At 41.1% G+C, this 23,726-nt stretch overlaps 1 protein-coding gene across 8 annotated transcripts in view; it reads right to left on the bottom strand.

Moving 5' to 3' along the window:
- Positions 1 to 995: 995 nt before the first annotated feature.
- Positions 996 to 23,726, bottom strand: part of RACGAP1 (Rac GTPase activating protein 1) — a 49,311-nt gene continuing 26,580 nt past the window's right edge. For 5 of the 8 annotated variants that reach the window (XM_021091634.2, XM_084955665.1, XM_021091635.2 and 2 more), the window contains 15 exons: positions 22,996 to 23,198; positions 21,281 to 21,417; positions 20,266 to 20,335; positions 18,685 to 18,738; positions 17,901 to 17,981; positions 17,398 to 17,515; positions 16,959 to 17,089; positions 16,151 to 16,315; positions 13,681 to 13,776; positions 13,395 to 13,593; positions 4,344 to 4,449; positions 4,040 to 4,172; positions 3,776 to 3,911; positions 2,714 to 2,822; positions 996 to 2,154 (listed from right to left, as the gene is read on the bottom strand). In XM_021091634.2, the coding sequence (XP_020947293.1) occupies positions 2,079 to 2,154; positions 2,714 to 2,822; positions 3,776 to 3,911; positions 4,040 to 4,172; positions 4,344 to 4,449; positions 13,395 to 13,593; positions 13,681 to 13,776; positions 16,151 to 16,315; positions 16,959 to 17,089; positions 17,398 to 17,515; positions 17,901 to 17,981; positions 18,685 to 18,738; positions 20,266 to 20,335; positions 21,281 to 21,417; positions 22,996 to 23,198 (1,814 nt within the window). In that variant the 3' untranslated portion in view covers positions 996 to 2,078. The remainder of the gene's footprint in view (positions 2,155 to 2,713; positions 2,823 to 3,775; positions 3,912 to 4,039; positions 4,173 to 4,343; positions 4,450 to 13,394; positions 13,594 to 13,680; positions 13,777 to 16,150; positions 16,316 to 16,958; positions 17,090 to 17,397; positions 17,516 to 17,900; positions 17,982 to 18,684; positions 18,739 to 20,265; positions 20,336 to 21,280; positions 21,418 to 22,995; positions 23,199 to 23,726) is intronic. The other 3 variants (XM_084955667.1, XM_021091636.2, XM_021091637.2) reach the window with 1 other exon arrangement.

Here is a 23,726-nt window from a genome sequence, read left to right as displayed (position 1 = left end):
AGTCAAGCTGTTCTACATGAAGTACTGTTAGAGAAGTTGAAGGTTGGTCGTATTTCCCTATGCTAATATCAAAATTATTTTCATGGTTAAGGTCTCTTGGCCTGGCCCAAAAACCGAGCAACTGACTGCCAACATTTGACACACGGGGCTATTTCCTTTTTCGTTAATGGGCCATCAGTTCCTGCATGGGGTCGTCTTGCCTTCACTCACATTATACAATCCATTTACTTCCTCTACATTAGTGACTTAAAACGCACCTTGGGGAAATACTACAGAACAGCAAATGTGGAGCCAGGCCAACACTAGGCTTACAGAGTTTTAAGAGAAGAGACAGCATCTAAGACGAAGGATAAAAAACCCCAAACCTAACAGGCGTGAGTGTATACAGGGGGCTAAGGGGAGACGGGACCCCGTCCTCTGTCAATTTGCTGAGGCAGATGGGTCCTGCTGCGAGAGCTGCCACCTCCTGGGAAAAAAGCCAGTAGGTTGCCTTCTCTCTCCACGGTTACATATTAAGCCTGCAACTGTTTACGTTCAATCTCAGATACATTCTGTTCACCAGCTTCAGAGTTCCAAGTGCAGGTGCCCTCAGTTAATCATCCCAGCTCTCTCCAGAGTCACTTCCAGCAGTGAAGGATGTTCCAGGCTGTCGGCCAGACAGAGTCGTTTGGGTTCCTTGGGATTTTTTCTTTCTTTCTTTTTTATCTGCACCATTCTGATCCCTAAAGACCTGTTAGAAAAGTTTGGGTTTTGTTTGAAGCAGTTTCTTCAAACAAGAGGATAAGAGTTAGGATAGTCTAGGACTTCAGTTTGGACAAAGAAAGAGACTGAATGAGAAATGAAGAAACCAACTCCTGGCGATGGTGAAGGGAGGGGAGAGGTGAGGAGGGGGAGGGAGAAATGGAGATGAATAAGACTCAGACACTTGGAGGAAAAATATTTTCTAAAAAAAAGGCACTGAAAGTCACTTTCCAGGACAAGAAAAACAACCTCACTTTTGTTTTGAAAAAACTATTTACTTTTTTCCAAATGTTATTCCAAACACAGTTTTACAGACAAGGGCCACTATGGGTTAGAAACATTCTATAGGAGAAAGCATTTTGATAGATACTGGAAATAATTTTAATAGAAGAAAAAGCTCATATTTATCTAGATGTGGCTATTCCACAGGAAGATTTCAGTATCCAAAGTGCAAAGGCAAAATGACTGTGGCTTTTCTTGCCACACAGACTATTGACAATCTTCCCTTATAGCCTACTCTTAATTGTTAGTTGGGTGCCAAACAGACAGTATCCTGACCTTGAGAAGTAGGGCTCCAATGGACAAGGGGGTGGGGGTATCAAGCCTCAGAATGAATTCAACTTTAAAACAAACTGGCTTTGACTCCAACCAAACCCAAAGTTCAGCGTGAGGGCCCGTTGGAAATAAATACGAATTGCAGTATCACTTTTAAAAAGTTGTGCCACTTAATACTATTAAACCTAATCAATCCAAATTAAAGCTAAGCATACTCCCATTACTAGTTTGGTCCTCACTGGATCTCATTTTTAGCAAGGCCCCATGTTTATAGCGCAGTTCATAAAGGGAAAAGGGGAACTTTCAAGTTCTCAAAGGAGCCACCCTAAATGCTCTATTCAAACCCTTCTTCACCCTGCCCTCTCACCTCCCACCCTGAGACAAGGCAGTCTTACCAAAGAGGTAGGGCTTCTACCATTGTCTCATGGAAATTACACCAGAGAAAGGTCATGACTGAGAGCATTTGGCTTTCAGCCAAAGGGACCTGCCCCCAGCCCCCAAAAGAATCACAATGAACTTCATACTCCACTTCTACCTCTGTAGAGATCTTCTGTCTAAAAGCTCCCAACGGTGACAGCACAAGGTGTTGGTATTACATTACTTGAGGAGAAGGAGAAGGAGATATATATAGTTTTCATAAAACCCCCATGCACAATTAAACTTGATTAAAAGCCTGGAGAATGCTAAATGTAGTAATGAGTACAGGAGGCTGCAGAGCAGAGAGTACAGGTGCGTCCTTCCCTGCATTCAGTAAACGCTGGGAAGTAACAGGAGACATGACTTCACTTGAGCATTGGAGAAGCAAAAAAGTTTCCTTGCCGTCCTAGGTTGGTGGCAGACTTGCTTTTGCTCCCAAATCTAAAGAAAAAGAAAATAAACTGGGAAAGTGTTCTATAAAAAATGGTAAATAAACAACTATACCATTACTTGATATACTCAACCAAAGTAGGAAAACTTCGACAACTACTCGGTAAGCTGTAAGCTATTCTGCCACCTAAGATGACGGAGGGGGAACAGTAAAGACCTTCAGACCCTCTTTACAGAGGGGATCCTTATGGCTCCAGGTTTCCTTTTTTTTTTTTTTTATCTTTTTGCCTCTTTCTTGAGCCGCTTCTGCGGCATATGAGAGCCACAGCAACGCGGGATCCCAGCCGCATCTGCAACCTACATCATAGCTCACGACAACGCCAGATCCTTAACCCACTGAGCAAGGCCAGGGATCGAACCCGCAACCTCATGGTTCCTAGTTGGATTCATTAACCACTGCACCATGACGGGAACTCCGCTCCAGGTTTCTTTTAAAGTCTAGCTGCTAGTTAATATCTACTTCAGTTTTTCTCTCAGTTTTCAGCATGATGGGAAAGACATCTAAGGAAGCAGTCATTTTTTATTTCCTGAGCAGACCAATTCCGCCTACCTGGGAGTGTTCTTGGTGAGGGTGGAGCGGACTCTCTGTGACAGGGAGCTGGATGAAGGAGTCTTGAGGAGCTGATGCTCAGGAGTAGTCACAGGCCCCAGTACACTCACTTCAAGCAAAGGTAAGACAATTTTAAAGGCGGGTTTGAAAAAGAAAGTGCCGTTGTAGGCAGCCAGTGCTAAGCTGAATATCCTATGAAGCACTTAGGAGCTAAGGTTAGAGACCTTGCAAAGCCCCAGATATCATTTTTCTTATCATTTTCTAACACACCAGTATATTTTTTTAACTATACAGTTCAATGAATAGCTGACATTCATTTTCTGATTTAGGCTACTCTCAAACACCACACTTCACAAATCCAACATCTATTTAATTTTTTCCTATGCTAGAAAAAACAATATGCTTTCTTAAAAAGAACCTGCAATAATTAAAGAACAAGTCTCCAAAGCCACTGAAGCTGGATAAAACCAGCCTCATACATTTTTGGTGGCAATATAACTGGCAAAAGCCTTTAAGAAATCAAGTTGGTAAAACATCAAGAAACATAAAAATGTTTAAAACCTTTAATCCAGTGATTCTCACTCCTGGGAATTTGTCATTAGGGAAAAAAAAGGAGTATGTATATATATATATGTATATCATTAACACACACAATGTTAATGACATCACTATATGTTATTACAAAAAATTGAAAAATAACAATACCTAATAGAATATTTAAGTAAATTACAGTTTTACAACCATCTAAAAATGATGAAGATCCTCTAGTAACAAAGAAAGTTCTCTCAATATGCTGAATGAAATAAGAACTAATTATACCTAAATCATTACGTATTTTTAAAATATCCATATGGGTAAAGAAAGACAGAGAATATGGAAAAGTGAAAAAAAATTAGATGATAAAACTGTACAAATTTTTCTTTAATGTTAGAATTCTCAAAATTAATTTAATTTTATTGAAGAATATACATTTCAAAGAGCTCTGATAAAGGCAAGGAGTGGGCACCTTGCCAAAAATCAGAGAGGGAGTCGGGCTCTTACGAAAGCATCACTTAGCCTTACCTTTAACATCTGGTGTCTGAGGTGTTGAAAAGGCATTTGAGTTCTCAATGACATGCATGGGGTCAATGTTCTCTTGTTCCACCATCATGAACTGACTCCAGTATTCCAGCGGTAGTGAAAGCAGGCGCTCTACCACCTAAAAGCCACCACCAAAGATGACCAAATATGTTAGCAAACTTCTAAGCTCAGGGTTCACCTCTCCCTGCTCTCTCCTATTATCATATTACCACGAGTTCGGGTATATATACATACGGGCTCGCCTACCTTGGGTTGACGCTTGATGTCCTGTAACATTATCACTGGATCTGGATTGGGCACAGCGTGGGCAACTATTGTAGGGCCAAAGACTTTAGCCAGATTGGCAACATCCATTTTAGTGTTTGGGCTCTGAGCCACTCTAAATAAGTAAAAGAGCATTAAATTAGAAGATTTGTTACCCTGCTTAAAAGCAGTCCAAAATGTAAGATCTACAGAAAAACAATTCACCCCCCTCCCTAACACTCAACCCCCATTCTCTTTCCCTTGGCAAATTCCCTGACTTCCAGAAACAAATTTCTGCTCCACTCACCTCTGCAAGTGAATCATGAGGAAAGCTAATGTGTCTCTGTTGGCCTGGGGCAGCTCACCAACAGCCTGGTACATAGCAGCTATGCTGTTATCCTCATCTGTGATTTCTGCAAATGAAAAGAAAGCACCAAGAGGCCTAGACTTCCTTCCCTTGACAGCGGGCTTTCAAGTTATCGACCACAAAGTCTCATCTACACTGTAAGCTTCTGAAACTTCTGATTAGGTTCATGACTGCATCAGACTCTAGATTCATTAACAAGCAGGATACTGGCCAGGAGCTCAATATTAGAAATCAGAACTTTTAAAAAACCAGGTTTTGCAGTTAGGGAAAGCAGCTGGAAACTCATGTTTCCTGGAAGGCAGACATACAACTGTAGAACCTACAGTTATCAAGAAGGTATTCGTTCACAAAACATGTTTAAGAACCTATTATGTGCCAGGCACTCAAGTGCTCGGGATGAAGCAGAACTAAACAAAAGAACTTGCCTCGTGATTCTGAGGGAGTCAGTTAAAAAGCAAATACCAGAGCTCCCCACCATGGCGCAGTGGGTTAAGAATCCAACTGCAGCGGCTCAGGTCACCATGGAGGTGCAGGTCCAATCCCCAGCCTGGCACAGTGGGCTAAAAGGATGGGTTAAAGGATCTGGCATTGCCTCAGCTGTGGCTCAGATTCAATCCCTGGCCCAGGAACTTCAAAACTTCCATATGCAGTGGGTGTAGCCATAAAGTTTAAAAAAAAAAAAAAATCAGGTAGTGATACATATAATAAATAATAAGCTAGAAATTAATGGAAGCTGCAGGAGTTCCCCTTGTGGCTCAGTAGGTTAAGAACCCGACTAGTATCCACAAGGATTCAGGTTTGATCCCTGGCCTCACCCAGTGGGTTAAGGATTCAGCATTGCTGTAAGCTGCGGTGTGGGTCACAGATGTAGCTTGGATCCCACATGGCTGTGGTTGTGGCACAGGCAGGTGGCTGTGGCTCCAATTCAGCCCCTAGCCTGGGAACTTCCATATGCTGCAGGTGCAGCTAAAAAGTAATGAAAGCTGTTATTTTAGAAAAGATGGTCAGTAAAGGTGTTTCTGAGGACAAAAAATACAAAAAGAAACTAAAAAAGACATAAAGGAACGAATCATGTAAATAAATATCACTCCAGGCTAAGACAACAAATGTAATGGCCCTGAGTTGGGAGTAAGCTTGATTACGTTCTAAGAACTGCAAGAATTCCAGTGTAACTGGAGAAGGAAAGAAGGGAAGAGTGTTGAAAGAAATGATGTTGTAGACGTATGTGGAGTCGTCTGGCATGTTAAGGAATAAGAATTTTATTCTGAGAGTAACGGGAAGGCACTGGAGGATACTGAGGACAGAAGGAACATTATCTAATTAAATTTTAAAAGGACCACTCTAGCCACTGAGTGAAGATTATACTACAGAGGGCAAGAGTAGAAACAGGAAAATCAGTAGGTTCTTTTATCACTCCACAGTAAGAGATGTTAACCGTGGGAGTTCCCGTCATGGCACAGTGGTTAACGAACACAACTAGGAACCATGAGGTTGCGGTTTCAATCCCTGGCCTCGCTCAGCAGATCAAGGATCCGGCGTTGCTGTGGCTGTGGTGTAGGCTGGCGGCTACAGCTCTGATTAGACCACTAGTCTGGGAACCTCTATATGCTGTGGGTGTGACCCTAAAAAGTCAAAAAAAAAAAAAAAGATGTTAGGTGTCGTAGTAATACATAGTGGGTATAGAGGCAACATGTCTTAACATCATGAAAGCTATTTCTGACACAGCCAACAGTGTTTAACCATGAAAAGCTGAAATCTGGAACAAGACAAGGATGCCCACTGTCATCTCTCCTATTCAAAACAGTATTGGAAGTCCTAGCCACAGCAATAAGACAAGAACAAGAAATAAAAGGTATCCAAGATGGGAGAGAAGAGGTAAAATTGTCATTATATGCAGATGATATGATACTATATTTAGAAAACTCTAAGGATTCCACACAAAAACTACTAGAACTAGAGTTCCTGTTATGGCACAGCAGAAACGAATCTGACTAGGAACCACTGAGGTTGCGGGTTCGATCCCTGGCTTCACTCAGTGGGTTAAGGATCTGGTGTTGCCATAAGCTGCGGTGTAGATTGCAGAAGAGGCTTGGATCTTGTGTTGCTGTGGCTGTGGTGTAGGCCGGCAGCTATAGCTCCAATTCGACCCCTAGCCTGGGAATCTCCATGTGTCATGAGTGCGGCCCTAAAAAGCAAAACAAAACAAAAACCTACTAGAACTGGGAAACAATTCAGCAAGGTAACAGGATATAAGAATAACATACAGAAATCTGTTGCATTTTTTACACTAGCTGATGAAATATCAGAAAGGGAAAGTAAAAAACCAATTTCCCCCTTTTTTTGACTGCACCTGCAGCATATGGAAGTTCACAGGCCAGGGATCAAGTCTGAGCCACAGCTGAGACCTACACCACAGCTGCGGCAACACCAGATCTTTAACCCACTGTGCTGGGCTGGGGATCAAAACCACGTCTCCGCAGCAACCCAAGAAGCCACAACCAATCCTTAATCCACTATGCTACAGCGGGAACTCCCACCGGTCCCTTTTAAAATTGCATCCAATGAGTTCCTGTGGTGGATCAGTGATAACAAACCCAACTGATAACCATGAGGACAGAGGTTCCATGCCTGGCCTCACTCAGTGAGTTAAGGATTCAGCATTGCCAAGAGCTAAGGTGTAGGCTGCAGGCACGGCTCAGATCTGGTATTGCTATGGCAGTGGTGTAGGCCAGCAGCTGCAGCTCTGATTTGACCCCTAGCTTAGAAACTTCCATATGCTACAGGTGAGGCCTTAAAAAGACAAAATAAAATAAAATAAAATAAAAATAAATAAAATTGCATTAAAAAAAAACCCTTAGGAATAAACCTGACCAAGGAGGAGAAAGATTTATATGCTGAGAACTATGTAACACTGATTCCTTTATGTAACACTGATTCCTTTATCAGTGAAGATAATTCAAAGAAATGGAAAGATATCACATGCTCTTGGATTGGAGGAATTAGTATTGTTAAAATGGCCATACTACCCAAAGGAATCTACAGATTTAATACAATCCTTATCGTATTACCCGACAATTTTCATACAACTAGGACAAATAATCCTAAAATTTATACAGAACCATAAAAGAGCCCGAATTATCAAAGCAATCCTGAAGAAAAAGAACAAAACAGGAGGCATAACCCTCCCAGACTTCAGACAATACTGCAAAGGTACAGTAATCAAAACAACGTGGTACTAGCACAAAAACTGACATATGAATCAATGGAACAGAATAGAAAGTCCAGAAATAAACACACATACTTACAGTTAATTAATCTTTGACAAAAGAGATAAGAATATAAAATGGAGAAAAGGGGAGTGCCCATTGTGGCACAGCAGTAATGAATCAGACTAGTATCCATGAAGATGTGTGTTTGACCCTTGGCCCTGATCAGTGGGTAGAGGATCTGGCGTTGCTATGAACTATGGTATAGGCTGGCAGCTGTGGCTCCAATTCAAACCCTAGCCTGGGAACTTCTATATGCTGCACATGCGGGCCTAAAAAGCAAAAAATAAATTAAAAAAAAATAATAAAACGGAGAAAAGACAGTCTCTTCAGTAAGTGGTGTTGGGAAAGCTGGACACCCACATGTAAAGCAATGAAATTAGAACACACCCTCACACAATACACAAAAATAAACTAAAAATGGCTTAAAGACTTAAATATAAGACATGACCATAAAACTCCTAGAAGAGAACATAGCAAAACATTCTCTGACATAAATCATACCAACGTTTTCTTAGGTCAGTCTCCCAAGGCAATAGAAATAAAAGTAAAAATAAACAAATGGAACCTAATCGAGCTTACAAGTTTTTGCATAGCAAAGGAAACCATAAACAAAGCAAAAAGACAACCTGTGGGCTGGAAGGAAATATTTGCAAATGATGTGACTGACAAGGGCTTAATTTCTAAAAATATACGAACAACTCAACTCAGTAACATAAAAACAAACAATCCAATCAAAAATAGGCAAAAGATCAAAACTACAATGAAGTACCACCTCACACCTGTCAGAATGGCCACCGTTAAAGTCTACAAATAGCAAGTGCTGGGAAGATTATGGAGAAAAGAGAATTCTCCTGCACTATTGGTAGGAATGTAAATTGGTGCAGCCATATGGAAAAGCGTATGAAAGTTCCTCAAAAATACTAAAAATAGAGTTGCCATATGATTCAATAATCCCACACTTGGGCATTATATCTGGACAAAACTAATTTTGGATACATGAATCCTAATGTTCACAGAAGCACTATTTACAACAGCCAACACATGGAAACAACCTAAATGTCCATCGACAGATGAATGGATAATAAAAATGTGGTACATATATATATACAATGGAATACTATTCAGCCACTAAAAGAATGAAATAATGCCATCTGTAGCTACGTGGATGGACCTAGAGATTATCATACTAAGTGAAGTAAATCAGAGAGAAAAAGACAAATACCACATGATATCACTTATATGTGGAATCTAAAATATGACACAAATGGAAGTGCCCGTCATGGCGCAACAGAAACGAATCTGACTGGGAACCATGAGGTTGTGGATTCCACCTCTGGCCTCTCTCAAGGGGTTAAGGATCTGGCGTTGCCATGAGCTGTGGTGTAGGTCACAGACGTAGCTCAGATCCCAAGTTGCTGTGCCTGTGGCACAGGCCAGCAGTTGTAGCTCTGATTAGACCCCTAGCCTGGGAACCGCCATATGCCGCGAGTGCAGCCCTAAAAAGACCAAAATAAATAAATAAACAAATGTATTAAATATGAAACAAATGAACTTATGCACAAAACAGAAACAGAAAGTTCCTGTTGAGGTCCAGCAGTGACAAACCCAACTAGTAACCATAAGATGCAGGTTCAATCCCTGGCCTTGCTCAGTGGGTTAAGGACCTGGATTGCTGTGAGCTGTGGTGTAGGTCATAGACACGGCTTGGATACTGCATTGCTGTGGCTGTGGCACAGGCTGGCAGCTGCATCTCCAATTTGATCCCTAACCTGGGAACTTCCATATGCTGCACATGCAGCCCTAAAAAGCAAAAAAAAAACAAAACCCCAAAAACAAAAAATAAAACTAGAAACAGACTCACATACACAGAGAACAGACTTGTGGTTGCCAAGGGTGAGAGGGGTTGGGAAAGGGAGGGACAGACTGGGAGCCTGAGATTAGCAAATGCAAACTATTACATATAAAATGGATAGGAGTTCCCGTCGTGGCACAGTGGTTAATGAATCTGACTAGGAACCATGAGGTTGCAGGTTCAATCCCTGGCCTTGCTCAGTGGGTTAAGGATCCAGCGTTGCTGTGAGCTATGGTGTAGGTTGCAAATGCAGCTCGGATCCCACGTTGCTGTGGCTCTGGTGTGGGCCGGTGGCTACAGCTCTGGTTGGACCCCTAGCCTGGGATCCTCCATATGCTGTGGGAGCAGCTCAAGAAAAAGGCAAAAAGACCAAAAAAAAAAAAAAAAAAGAAAAAGAAAAAAGAAAAAAAAGGCAAAAAGACAAAAAAAAATAAAATGGATAAACAATAAGGTCCCACACAGGAAACTATATTCAATATCTTGTGGTAAACCGTAATAGAAAATACTAGGATCAAAATGACTATACTACCCAAGGCAATCTACAGAGTCACTGCAATCCCTATCAAATCCCCGAGGACATTTTTCACAGAACTCAAACAAAATATTTTAAAATTTGTTTGGAAGCACAAAAGACCCAGAATAGCCAAAGACATCCTGAAAAAGAAAAACGGAGCTGGAGGAATCAGGCTCCCTGACTTCAGGCTATACTACAAAGCAACAGTCATCAAAACCATATGGTACTGGCACAAAGACAGACATAGATCGGTGGAACAGAATAGAAAGCCCAGAAATTAAACCCACGCACCTACGCTCAACTAATCTATGACAAAGGAGGCAAGAATGTACAATGGAGAAAAGACAGCCCCTTCAATGAGTGGTGATGGGAAAACTGGACAGCCACATAGAAAAGAATGAAATTAGAACACTCCCTAATACCATACACAAAAATAAACTCTAAATGGATTAAAGACCTAGATATAAGACCAGACACTGTAAAACTCTCAGAGGAAAACATATGCCAAACACTCTCTGACATAAACGATAGCAACATCTTCTCAGATCCACCTCTTACAGCAATGATGGTAAAAACAAAAATAAACAAATGGGACCTACTCAAACTTCAAAGTTTCTGCACAGCAAAGGAAACCCTAAACAACACAAAAAGACAACCCACACAATGGGAGAAAAATCTTTGCAAGTGAATCGACTGACATGGGATTGATCTCCAAAATTTACAAACACCTTCTGCAGCTCCATACCAAAAAAAACAACAAGCCTATTAAAAAATGGGCAGAAGATCTAAACAGACAGTTCTCCAAAGAAGACATACAGATGGCCAAGAAACACATGAAAAGATGTTCAACATCACTCATTATTAGAGAGATGCAAATCAAAACCACTCTGACGTCCCACCTTACACCAGCCAGAATGGCCATCATCCAAAAGTCTACAAACAAGAAGTGCTGGAGAGGGTGTGGAGAAAAAGGAACCCAACCCTAGTTGGTGGGATTGTGAATTGGTGCAACCACTGTGGAAAGCAGTATGGAGATTCCTCAGAAAACTAAACATAGAACTACCATTTGATCCAGCAATCCCACTCCTGGGCATCTACCCAGAGAAAACCACGACTCGCAAAGACACATTACTCCGATGTTCATTGCAGCGCTATTTGCAATAGCCAAGACATGGCAACCACCTAAATGTCCATCAACAGAGGAGTGGATCCAGAAGATGTGGTACATATATATATACACAATGGAATATTACTCAGCCATTAAAAGGAATGAAATAACGGCACTTGCAGCAACATGATGGACCTAGAAATTATCACGGTAAGTGAAGTCAGTCAGACAATGAGACATCAACATCAAATGCTTTCACTGACGTGGAATCTGAAAAAAGGACACACTGAACTTCTTTGCAGAACAGATACTGACTCACAGACTTTGAAAAACTTATGGTTTCCAAAGGAGACAGGTTGGGGGGTGGGGGATGTGCTGGGGGTGTGGGACGGAAATGCTATAAAACTGGGTTGTGATGATCATTGTACAACTATAAATGTAATAAATTCATTGAATAAAAAAAGAAAGAAAATAATATGAAAGTGATATATATGTATAACTGAATCACTTTGTTGTAAACCATAAACTAACACAACATTGTAAATCAACTATACTTCATTTAATGGCTGAGTAATATTCCATTGTGTATATATATATGTACCACATCTTCTGGATCCACTCCTCTGTTGATGGACATTTAGGTGGTTGCCATGTCTTGGCTATTGCAAATAGCGCTGCAATGAACATCGGAGTAATGTGTCTTTGCGAGTCGTGGTTTTCTCTGGGTAGATGCCCAGGAGTGGGATTGCTGGATCAAATGGTAGTTCTATGTTTAGTTTTCTGAGGAATCTCCATACTGCTTTCCACAGTGGTTGCACCAATTCACAATCCCACCAACTAGGGTTGGGTTCCTTTTTCTCCACACCCTCTCCAGCACTTCTTGTTTGTAGACTTTTGGATGATGGCCATTCTGGCTGGTGTAAGGTGGGACGTCAGAGTGGTTTTGATTTGCATCTCTCTAATAATGAGTGATGTTGAACATCTTTTCATGTGTTTCTTGGCCATCTGTATGTCTTCTTTGGAGAACTGTCTGTTTAGATCTTCTGCCCATTTTTTAATAGGCTTGTTGTTTTTTTTGGTATGGAGCTGCAGAAGGTGTTTGTAAATTTTGGAGATCAATCCCATGTCAGTCGATTCACTTGCAAAGATTTTTCTCCCATTGTGTGGGTTGTCTTTTTGTGTTGTTTAGGGTTTCCTTTGCTGTGCAGAAACTTTGAAGTTTGAGTAGGTCCCATTTGTTTATTTTTGTTTTTGTTGGCAATACTCTGATAGGTGGATCTGAGAAGACGTTAATCAACTATACTTCAAAAAAAATAAATTAAAAAAAAAAGAGTAGTAGCAATGGGAGCAACAATTTTTTTTTAGGGCCACACCCTCAACATATGGAGGTTCCCAGGCTAGAGGTTGAATTGGAGCTGCAGCTGCTGGCCTATAGCCACAGCAATGCCAGATCCAGCCGTTTCTGCAACCTACACCACAGCTTGCAGCAATGCCAGATCCTTAACCCACTGAGCGAGGCAGAGATTGAACCTGCATCCTCACAGATACTAGTCGGATTCATTTTCTACTGAGCCATGACAGGAACTCCCAAATTTTAAATGTAATAATTTGATATATATTTATAAGACCTTTGCTGACAATATTTGCCAATGGATTAAATATAGGGTTCGGTAACGGAATCAAAAATGTCTTCAAGTTCAAAGGGACAACATAAAACCTAACCAAAAAAAAAAAAAAAAAGGCACCACCACCACCACAAAAAACCTGTTAGTACCCTACATAATTTTTTAAAAATTTTTTAATTTTTTGCTTTAACAATTTTTTTTTTCCATATGCACACCCGCACATATGGAAGTTTCCAGGCTAGAGGCTGAATGGGAGCTACAGCTGCTGGCCTATATCCCAGTCACAGCACTGGGGGATCCAAGCTGCATCTGTGACCTACACCACAGCTCATGGCAACACCGATCCCCAACCCACCAAGGGAGGCCAGGGATTGAACCCACATCATCATGGATACTAGTTGGATTCATTCCTACTGTGCCGCAATGGGAACTCGAGTACCCTACACAACTTAGAAAGGAAGAGTAAAGGCACGGGGAACATGGATATAGTTATTCCTCCATCAAAGTATTTGAGCATCTACTCTGTTTCAGGCACTGTACCAAGAAAAGCATAAAACAGGAAACAGAGTCAAAAATTCCTGCCCGCAAGGGACTCACATTTAAGTATGAAGATCTGCCCTTACCTGCTGCTTCCATAAAGGTCTTGTTTAGCCGAAAGGTCAGAAGGGGTTCTTTGAGATTTCGAAGGAAGTCTTTCAGGAGGCTACAGATAGCATGGATGTCATCCACTTTGCTGAGGAGGGGTACAGTTTTTACTCTTAGGAATTTTTCTTTCAGCTCTTTTACTGTCCGGTCACAGCCTGAGATCCGATACAGGCCTGTCTATTATCAAGATGACACTTTCAGTTAAAAACCTCTTAGTTACTGACACAAATAACAAATTCACCCTCTCCAAGGGTGGAGTCTTACCTCATTCAGCCCTCTTTGCTCAATCTCATTCACACAGTGGACAACAATGGCAGGGATCATTGGAGAAGTCTGGGAAACATAATCTGCCAGCATTCCCTGAAAAAGGAGTTTAAAATTATTATGTAAAAATAAAATAGGAAGAGTTCCCATCGTGGCACAGCAGAAATGAATCCAACTAGGAACCATGAGTTTGCAGGTTTAATTCCTGGCCTTGCTCAGTGGGTTAAGGATCTGGCATTGCCGTGAGCTGTGGTCTAGGTCACAGACTCGGCTTGGATCACATGTTGCTGTGGCTGTGGTGTAGGCTGGCAGCTGTAGCTCCGATTCGACACCCAGCCTGGAAACTCCCATATGCCTTGGGTACAGCCCTAAAAAACAAAAAGATAATAAAATAAAATAGAATAATTATTTATACCCCTTAGACTAACAGCAGAAGACCAATGGGTAGAGCCATCCCCAGATTAATACTCAGGCTGAGACCTCATGCTTACTTTTAAATTGCTCTTCCCAAAGCATATATTAGAACAGACTCTCAATTATTTCTCCTACCTCCACACCAGGACTGATTTATGATCACATATACCACACTTTTGCATGAACAAGTAATAAGACCACTAGCTACAACTCCCCCCTACTCCTCTTACAGCCAAGGGCATCAGAAACCAAACAATAATGAGATTATTACAGGTATGGAATTAATATAAACTAATTTATTACTCTTAAAAAGAAAAACTTCTCAGAGTTCCTGTTGTGGCTTAGCCGGTTAAGAACCCGACTAGTATCCACGTACTAGGTTCATTCCCTGGCCTCACTCAGTGGCTTAAGGATCGGGCGATGCCACAAGGTTCACTGCAGGTTGCACATGCAACTCAGATCTGGTGGCTGTGGCATAGGCCAGAGGCTGCAGCTCCAATTTGACCCCTAGCCTGGAAACTTCCATATGCCATAGTTGCAGGCCTAAAAAGAAGGGGGAAAAAAAAGGCAGGAGGGAAACAAACAAAAATTTTTTATACCGTAATTATTCTTAGTAAGAAAAATTATTTAACACAACTCACAACTGATCATAACACAAACCTATCTGTAGGAGAGAACTCCATGGTTCTATATTAGAATACAGAAATTCGTAAAAAATTATAGCATGAATAAGAACACTTAGGATTTAAGAAAAAGCATTTGATATGCTGGAGACTGGGCAGCAGAGTCATTTTGTTTTGATTCTTGCTAAGTTACTTGTAATGATAAATAATTTCTTTTTTTTTTTTTTTTTTTTTGTCTTTTTGTCTTTTTTGTTGTTGTTGTTATTGTTGCTATTTCTTGGGCCGCTCCCGCGGCATATGGAGGTTCCCAGGCTAGGGGTTGAATCGGAGCTGTAGTCACCGGCCTACGCCAGAGCCACAGCAACGCGGGATCCGAGCCGCGTCTGCAACCTACACCACAGCTCACAGCAACGCCGGATCGTTAACCCACTGAGCAAGGGCAGGGATCGAACCCGCAACCTCATGGTTCCTAGTCGGATTCGTTAACCACTGCGCCACGACGGGAACTCCTAAATAATTTCTTAATGACCTGAATCAAATTTTAGAAATAATCAATCTAATCTTAATAGCCTAGTATGGAATATCTCTAATACAAAAGAAAGAATAGTCAAAGATGAAATTATATGATGGCTGAGATTTGCTTCAAAACAACTCACTGAACAGGGTCAGGAGGAGGAGATGGGGGTATTAATAAATCAAGACTGGACATGAATTAGCAATTGTGGAAGTTGAATGATAGGAACCAGGGGGTAGTTATACTAATCTCTCTATTTTTGTATACAGTTGAAATTTTACAGAATTGGATGGGATGGGCAGGAGAATGAAGAGAACAAAAGGAAAGGAAGTGGAGGCAGAGGGCGAGGGAAGGGAGACAAGGAAGAAAAGAAGGAAAAGGAGGGAGAGAGAAAGGAGGAGGGAGGAAGAAAGAAAGAGGAATTTAATTTTAAAAGATTGCTTAACAAGAGTTCCCACATGGTGCAGTGGAAACGAATCCAACTAGGAACCATGAGGTTGCGGGTTTGATCCCTGGCCTCACTCAGTGGGTTAAGGATTTGGTGTTGTTGTTGCTGTGGTATAGGCCAGTGGCTACAGCTCCAATTAGACCCCTAGCCTGGGAACCTCCATATGCTGTGGGTTCGGCTCTAAAAAAGTAAATAAATAAATAAAAATAATAAACAAAATTTCTTTTTTTTTCTTGGCCATGCCCGTATCATCAGAAGTCACTAGGCCAGGGATGAAACCTGTGCCACAGCGGTAACCAGGGCCACGCAGTGACAATGCTGAATTCTTAACCCACTGAGCTATGAGAGAAGTCCCATCGTTTTCTAACTTCTATTCACTATTTGTTGGCATCACTAGCTTTAGAATAAAATGACCTAAATTTTGAAAAGCTAAAGAAGCCATAACACAAGGATGGCTCCCACAGATCATACCTCTCCGATCTTGACAGGTGTCCCTACCAAGGTAGGAATGCAGGGAAGGGGACAGCGGTCCCGACATTCTGGGTGAGAGACCACACGACAGTCTCGACACTTCAGAGACAGCTTGCCAAATTTTATTCGCTTTCCACATGGAACACAAGATTCGGGTTTAATAACCTGAGGATGAAACAGGGAGTGGTATGAATTAGAATCATCAACCTACATGTGCCAAACAACCTTCTAATCCCTTTCCACATATTTATTTGTGCAACTCTCACAATGATCCTAATAAAATACTTTGTTTTCTTTAAGCTAAGTAAATAGAGGCAAAAAGAGGCTAAGTAATTTACATAAGGGCATCCAGCTGGAAGGGATCACTATATAGCAGCAGAAAGAATCTGTTGACAAGGAGTCAGAAAACCCCTATGTTGACTTTGCCACTTACTGTCCTGTGGCTCAAACGAGTCAGTTAACTCCTCTGAGCCTCAGTCAGTTTGCTTGGGTTTTTATGAGGAAATCAAAGGGGACAAAGTAAAAACATGCTGTAGTCAAGCATTAAATGTAAATACTTATCACTAAAAAAGCACAAACAACTGCTTCTGAAAAGTTGCTTTCTTTTAATTTGATATTACTCACAGAGTGGAAAGATACACAACCCCCGTAACCAGTAGTTACCCCTGGAGAGAGAGGGATTGGAAGGAGGAAGGAAAACCCGCACTCGGTTTGTAACACTAACGTACTTAAACTTGTTACTGGTAACTATCACTTCTACAATTAAAAAACTAGATGTGCCCAAGAGTAGCAGCAATCCCCAATTTACCGTCTTGGAGACGAAATCATGCAGGCGCATCCCTCCGTTGCCTTGCGGAGTGCTGGAGCCGTCTGTCTCAGTTTTTGGCTCTGGCTGCCTGCTGCTCAAGGTGGAGTCACTGTTCCAAGGCTGTAAAGTACCTAGAAAACAGGCAACTCCAAACTTTGGGTCCTAAGTACTTTGTTCCTTCTGAATTCTAACCCCAATTTTAATGTAACCGGTAGATCACCAGTAATCTGTAACAACAACCAGAAGTGACTATAATGGCTAGGCCAGGCGAGCAAGCTCAAGGCAGAGCATGACACAACAGTGCTCTGGCCCTCAGTAAGCAGCAGTAAGAAACTACCCAAAACATCCAACTCTGCCTCATGAGGGGTCTAAGAAACCAATTCTCCCCAGGTTTTACTAGTTGTTTTACACAGACAATTCAGTCATAAACCCAGCGGACCTGTTTTCCTCCGGCTCCTGGTCCAATATGGCACGGTCTCAATAGTGGACACAGCTTCGATGGGCCCGCCATCATTGGGAACAGTCACTGTAGTTTTTGCAACTATGGATTCATTTCCCTGAAACAAAGGTAATAATGAGGGAAGAATGAATCTAACTTCCCCTCCACTAAACAGTGTTTGGGAACAGCTGAAAAATTCCTGAGTTTCAGCCAGGACCTTAAGTCCCCAGGTCCAAACACTCTTAAGTTGAAATCTCATACTTTCAAACAGAAATATAGGTCACAGGGGTACACATACAAGCAACTAAGAACCAAACATAAAGTGGACAGTTGTTAACTATTCTGTTCAAATTGGATAATACGGATTCTACGAGACAGAAAAACTTTCACTGAACGTCTCTCTCTAAGTAACACTGCAATACTGACTTGGGATTTTTAGTGCTTGAGGCCACTAATCTTTGACATATTCGAGACCACAATTTTCTTGGCCTCACTAGTCTTACCTGGTCTACTGTGGAGCCAATGGAACGAGTTTTCTTTACAGGTCCAGGGGGACCATCAATGAACTGTCGGCTACTAGAGCGCTAGAGATGGAGTAAAAACCAAGAATTTTAGTGCCAAATAGAAGATCTGAAGCATGAAAGACAAAACTATTCCATTAGACAACTTGGATGCAAGTCCTAGTTACCAAAGCTACAGTAAATAACAAACAATGTGCTCTCTCTCATTGTCTATTTCCATGTACAGCTTAAGTTGTACCAACACAAAAATGCCCTCAGTGCCTCCAGAAGAAGCAAGCAAGCTTTGGAAAAATTTAGATGACAGCACTAGAAAAAGGAGACTGTAATCCCATCTAAGAACATGAAGCCTGAAGAAACATACTGAGTCCCCTAAATAAGCACACACAGATAGATCTCTATATATCCCATTACACACATTTTATAGGAAACTTATATTAGAACACAAAAGTCTTGCATAAAAATTCATGTGACAACTTAAAACAAACTTAAATATATCTTTTTCCTCTCAATGAATGAACTGAAAGCAGCCCAGAGCAGTGAAACAGGACAGGATTCTACCCTGAGTTACTCCTTCAAGGAACATCTATATCACCCGGAAACATGGTTTCATTTCTAACATGTTTAACAATAGCTAGAGCGACATGCCAGGAATACAATACGATGCCAAAGGCACCATTTGGGGGGAAAACTCTTTTACTGCCACTTTGTTCAAACAAACAAACAAAAAAACCACCACTACCCCCAAACTAAACAAAACCATACATACCCTCTTTTCTCTCTTCTTCAGTTTAAAACTCTTTACCAAAGAAGAATCCCAATCCTGTTGACAATTACACTGTATTAATTTCTTTCTTTGGTTAGGCCTCCCCAAAACCCTGTGCAAATAAATTTACAAAGAATTTTAAAGGCCTCTTGAGTCAGAGTACCTAACTCACAATTCAGGGAGCGGGATGGGAGGGTCTCAAATGTTGAGGCTAGAGAGCAATAGTAAGTTAACATGCTTTCTTTCCAAAATTGAAGCTATTATAATAGAATCAGGAATCAATACCACAGAGGCAAGAAAAGGTTAAAGAATCAACTTCTGTCGTGATTATCTCCAGTGCCTGGTCCTTTATTTCTGATTATGTTGGTAATTAGTTTTAGAACTTACAGAATGTTAGACACTATACTGACGGTGTTAGATGTAATCCTTGCTCTTGAGGGATTGCTCTCATCTAATTAGATGTTCTGTACAATACGGCCACTTTAAAAGTTCTAGTTTAGGTTTTATGTCTCTCAATCATCTCTCTTCCTTGGGCCCTAAAAAAGGCATTAACATGGCCACTGAAGAATTATTTGTCTTTCACTGCGGTCTAGTTTCACCTCACTCATTTTAACCATTTGCATTCATTTTTAGTAGCGACCTATGACTGCCTCACTCCTGATAATCCCTGAAAAAAACAAAATCCAGAAACAGTTTTATATACCTTAGCTAAATAAATTTAACCTCTCCAATTCATGGTCAAGTAACTGAACTACTAGTTGTCTGATTTAGATTTGGTTACAATAGATATCATATCATAGGTCTAGCTCTAAAATCAGCTAATCACATATCCAGTTTTTTTACCTATCCCAGACTGTGTAGTTCCTTATTTCAAAAAGGTGATACTTAATATTTATATCATGGCAATTGTTTCCCTAGTCAAACACTGAATTTGGACAGAAAACTCCTAACTCATCGAATAAGTAGTTCTCGCTTGTTTCACTATCATCAGAAAACCAACTACCAATAAAATTCCTGATTTATGGTTTTATTTGCGAGCTCTTAGCCAGCAAACAGGAAAGATATACAAGCCAATAATCTGCCAGTCTCTGGAACATCAAAAATTGAATTATCAGGAGAAGACCTTTTATGCAGAAACACCATCAGTTAAGAGCATAAAAGCAGGGTAGCACTGTTCACCAGGTACCTGGAAACTTCTATCAGTCTTCTGGCTAAAGTTCCAGGGCACTGGTTTCCTTCTAATTGTGAAGTACGACCTTTTTTTTTAGCTAGTTGGGGTTTTAATAAGTCAAGATACAGTAATCAATTAGTACAAATTAGTACAGGCAGCTCACAGGTTAAATAAATTTAACCTCATGCCAAATCCTAAATTCTATATTCTTACTTCCAGAAATAAATATACAAGCCAATCTCTTATAACTTCTGTATATTTATATTTTTTCAATGCTAGCTAGTCAGTATCTATAACACACCAACTAATAAAATAATAATAAAAGAATTCCAGAAGAGAGGACAGGAGAGATATTCCTGAGGTAGCGGGGGTTAAGAAAAATAGGTAATTCTCAGAAACCAAGTGTTCATTACCAGTGATTCATCAGTCTTGTCAAAGCTGATATCTGATAAAATGGAACCAGATTCATCAATGGTTGACAGTCTAGATGAATGAAACAGTAGTATTAGACAAAAGACTGTGGAGAGTAAAATCCACCAACACCAAAACAAGTCGCACTGGTCAGGTAACAATGGCAATTTCACAGCAACGCCTTCCCCTGTGGAGGTAACTCGAAGCTCAAACCTAGCTCTGGTAGGTTGCTTTTTACGGTTTCCGTGGGGGAGTGTGCGCGAGCATGCATGAGTGCACTTGCAGCTCAGCTGCTATTTCAGCAAAGGCCTCATAACTGCAACTGAAAGTTACAGCCAGGGGTATGGGTGCTATTCCCTGCTGAGCCTGTACTACAGGCTACTGAAAATTCACAAGGCAGAAGAGTGAAGTTTAATTTGATACCAAATGTGGTTACTTTCTATAAAACAGTATTACCCAGCGTTAGCTTTTTAAGAAATTAAGCCTGTACAGCTTCTTAGTTATAAAGAGTCCCCATAAAACAACCAGGCAACAAAATAAATAGCTCTAAGAGTGTTGACCTTTCCCTACGTATTACATTAGGGATGTTAAAGTCAAAGCCTGGTTGAGACTCTTTTAAACAGCAATGCAGTGGAACCAAAATTATTGTCTGGTCTTGGCTCACAGAAGACCTTTCTAAACCAGAAGAGCTACAAGAGCTCTCTGGAGAGTAAACACTGGAAGTATTGCTGAACTGCCACTTCCACCTCTAGGTTTCTTAGCAATGTGCAAGATTAGTTATTGATGGGCAGTTTAGCACTAACATCAAATTTTACCCAGGATGAAACATTCTAAGAAAAGCCAAGAGAAAGAGGGAAGCCCCTGAGCCTTTATTTCCCACCCACCCTTCCTCCAAAGTCTTTTTCTTCTTGATTCAGCACACATTCCAGAAGCAGTATGCTTAAGACTTTAGATAACAAGAATTTCTGACAGCTGTGTTGCTTGTGATCAGATAACAACAGATGCAGGTTCCCCCACCTTTTGTTCCCAGCATTGCTGCTGGATGGTTGGCCTCTGTTGAGAAAAGCCAGAGCTGATTTTTGCTCCTCGCTTAGTTGGATGCTGCCAGATGTGTCACACATGAGCATCTCTCGAATCAGCTGAATCTGTCTTTCCTACAGATCAAAGCAGAGTAAAACATTCTAACTAACCAGGGGAGAAAGCTTCACCTCAAATTTATGGGACAGGCAGACCAGAAGACATTAAAATACAGCATTATGCAAATGAGCCTTCAGGAAGACTGCTACACCAATGGCATATTAATTCACATCAAGCCCAGATTGTGTCTCTGATTTCTGACTGGTAACATGAACTCCATCTAGAATAGTGGGGTTTCTGCGACAAGACTTTTGGATCAAACTGCTAATCCAAGAGAAGAGAGTATTGCAAAATCAGAGTCCCAAAATAGATTTCATACAGCAAAAGCACTTCAGTGTCATTTTTATCAGGACAATTATTGGCTTCTTCTACGGATCAAAGCTACCACCCACTTTTCTAAATGATGGAGCAAAATGCATTAGAATGGATACAAAGTTGTGCCACCCTGGAACCAGACAATTCAAGCTGACTGAGGCATCTAACAATGTACCAAGATGAATTCGTCCCTTCTCATAAAGGCTTCCCTGTGTAGCATGACCCACCCTGGTACATCAAAATGATAATGTATGTTCTAGTGTTCACACTGGTTGAATATATCCTTCACCCTAAATTAAGAGCAGTGACAAAGGAAAGACTTAAGAGTTGTCCTGCCTGTATCAATGATAAAGCACTAGCTACTGATAAAAGGTTGACAATGCTCTAGATAGTGCTTATCATCAACGAGAGACAACCAACAGCTTGGGACAGATCAAAAATGCTAAGATTTCCCTGCCTTTCCCCCTAATTTTTTTTTTTTTTTTTTAGGGCCACAGCCGCAGCATATGGAGGTTCCCAGGCTAGGGGTCTAATTTGAGCTGTAGCTGCCAGCCTACGCCAGAGCCACAGCAACGCGGGATCCAAGCTGCGTCTTTGACCTACACCACAGCTCACAGCCACGCCTGATCCTTAACCCATTGATCGAGGCCAGGGATCGAACCTGCAATGTCACAGTTCCTAGTCAAATTCATTACCTCTGTGCCACGACGGGAACTCCTCCCCCTAATTTTTAAATTTAAAAAAAAATAATTTTTTTTTTGTCTTTCTATCTTTTTAGGGCCACACCCACGGCATATGGAGGTTCCCAGGCTAGGGGTCTAATCGGAGCTGTAGCCTCCAGCCTACACCACAGCCACAGCAACGTGGGATCCAAACTGCATCTGAGACCTACACCACAGCTCAAGGCTACGCAGGATCCTTAACCCACTGAGCGAGGCCGGGGAACTACCCCCCCTAATTTTTTTTAAATTGAAGTAGAGTTGATTTACAACTTTGTGTTAGTTTTCCCTATAATTTTGATTCCTCAAATTCTCGTTTGAAATGTGTCTATTAAGTAAAAGTTTCAGATCTAAAGGAAAAAAATTTAAGTTTCAACCTATGAAGAATAGGATTCCTAGGCTATAATTTCAGCTCCAATCATGGACAGCCTATCAATGGACAGGCTGTTTTTAGTTCCTTAATGTAGAAGAAACTGGGTATATCTAGGCAAGTGGAAACTTTACGGCTAATGCTTCCCCCACCCCCCACTGTCACAGTCTGATGTAAAAAACAATACACACCAGCTTTTCGCAGTCAGCCTCAGCTCGCTGTCTCCGTTTGATCTCTACATCCACCTGATTGCGCGCGTGCTTCAGCTTAACATCCAGAGCACTGCGCTCGGTCTCTGCTTTCATCAAAAGATCCTTGTATTTGCCCAGCTCATGGTCTGTTCTCTGCCACTTTTTACGGAAATCTTCAAAGTCCTTTGCCAACTGGATAAATTCTAAGAAAAGGGGGAAACTTTAATAATTCAAGCACCAAACTGAGTATAAATGCTCTAATAAATGAGTCCTCTGGTTAGTTTTATTCCAAATACATAATTAAGGGACCAGCTGAACTATGGGCAAATCTAGCTGAAAATAACCAGGAGCAGATCCTGGATATATGTTCATCACTCTGGATAAGAGCTTTGTGGGGAGCAGTTCCTATTTCAATAGGCCACTAACTTTTGGCTTAGCCAGTGGCATCTGCTATGGAATAAGTAACTCATTAGTCACCTGTCTCCAGATGTAACACTAACAGTGAAAGCTCCTGAACAGAAGGCAATCAAAGGGGGATACCTTTGGGGCAGCTGTCACACACCAGGACAGTTACAGCTATAAAACAAAAAACAGCCTCCTTTAGAGTCACGCATTGCTGTGCCAGAGAGGCGTTAAAGAGCAAATTCAAATGTAACTGCTGTAATATGCTCCAGAAGATATAGATTAATATTATAGATGTCTAGGCCTGCAATTGCATTCAGCTATATAAT

Source organism: Sus scrofa, chromosome 5, assembly GCF_054392235.1.
Source record: "Sus scrofa isolate SSC_HxYL_T2T_F1_AM1 chromosome 5, Sscrofa_HxYL_maternal_Yorkshire_Landrace_v2.0, whole genome shotgun sequence".
NCBI lineage: Eukaryota > Metazoa > Chordata > Mammalia > Artiodactyla > Suidae > Sus > Sus scrofa.
This window is presented reverse-complemented; position numbering and strand designations above follow the sequence as displayed.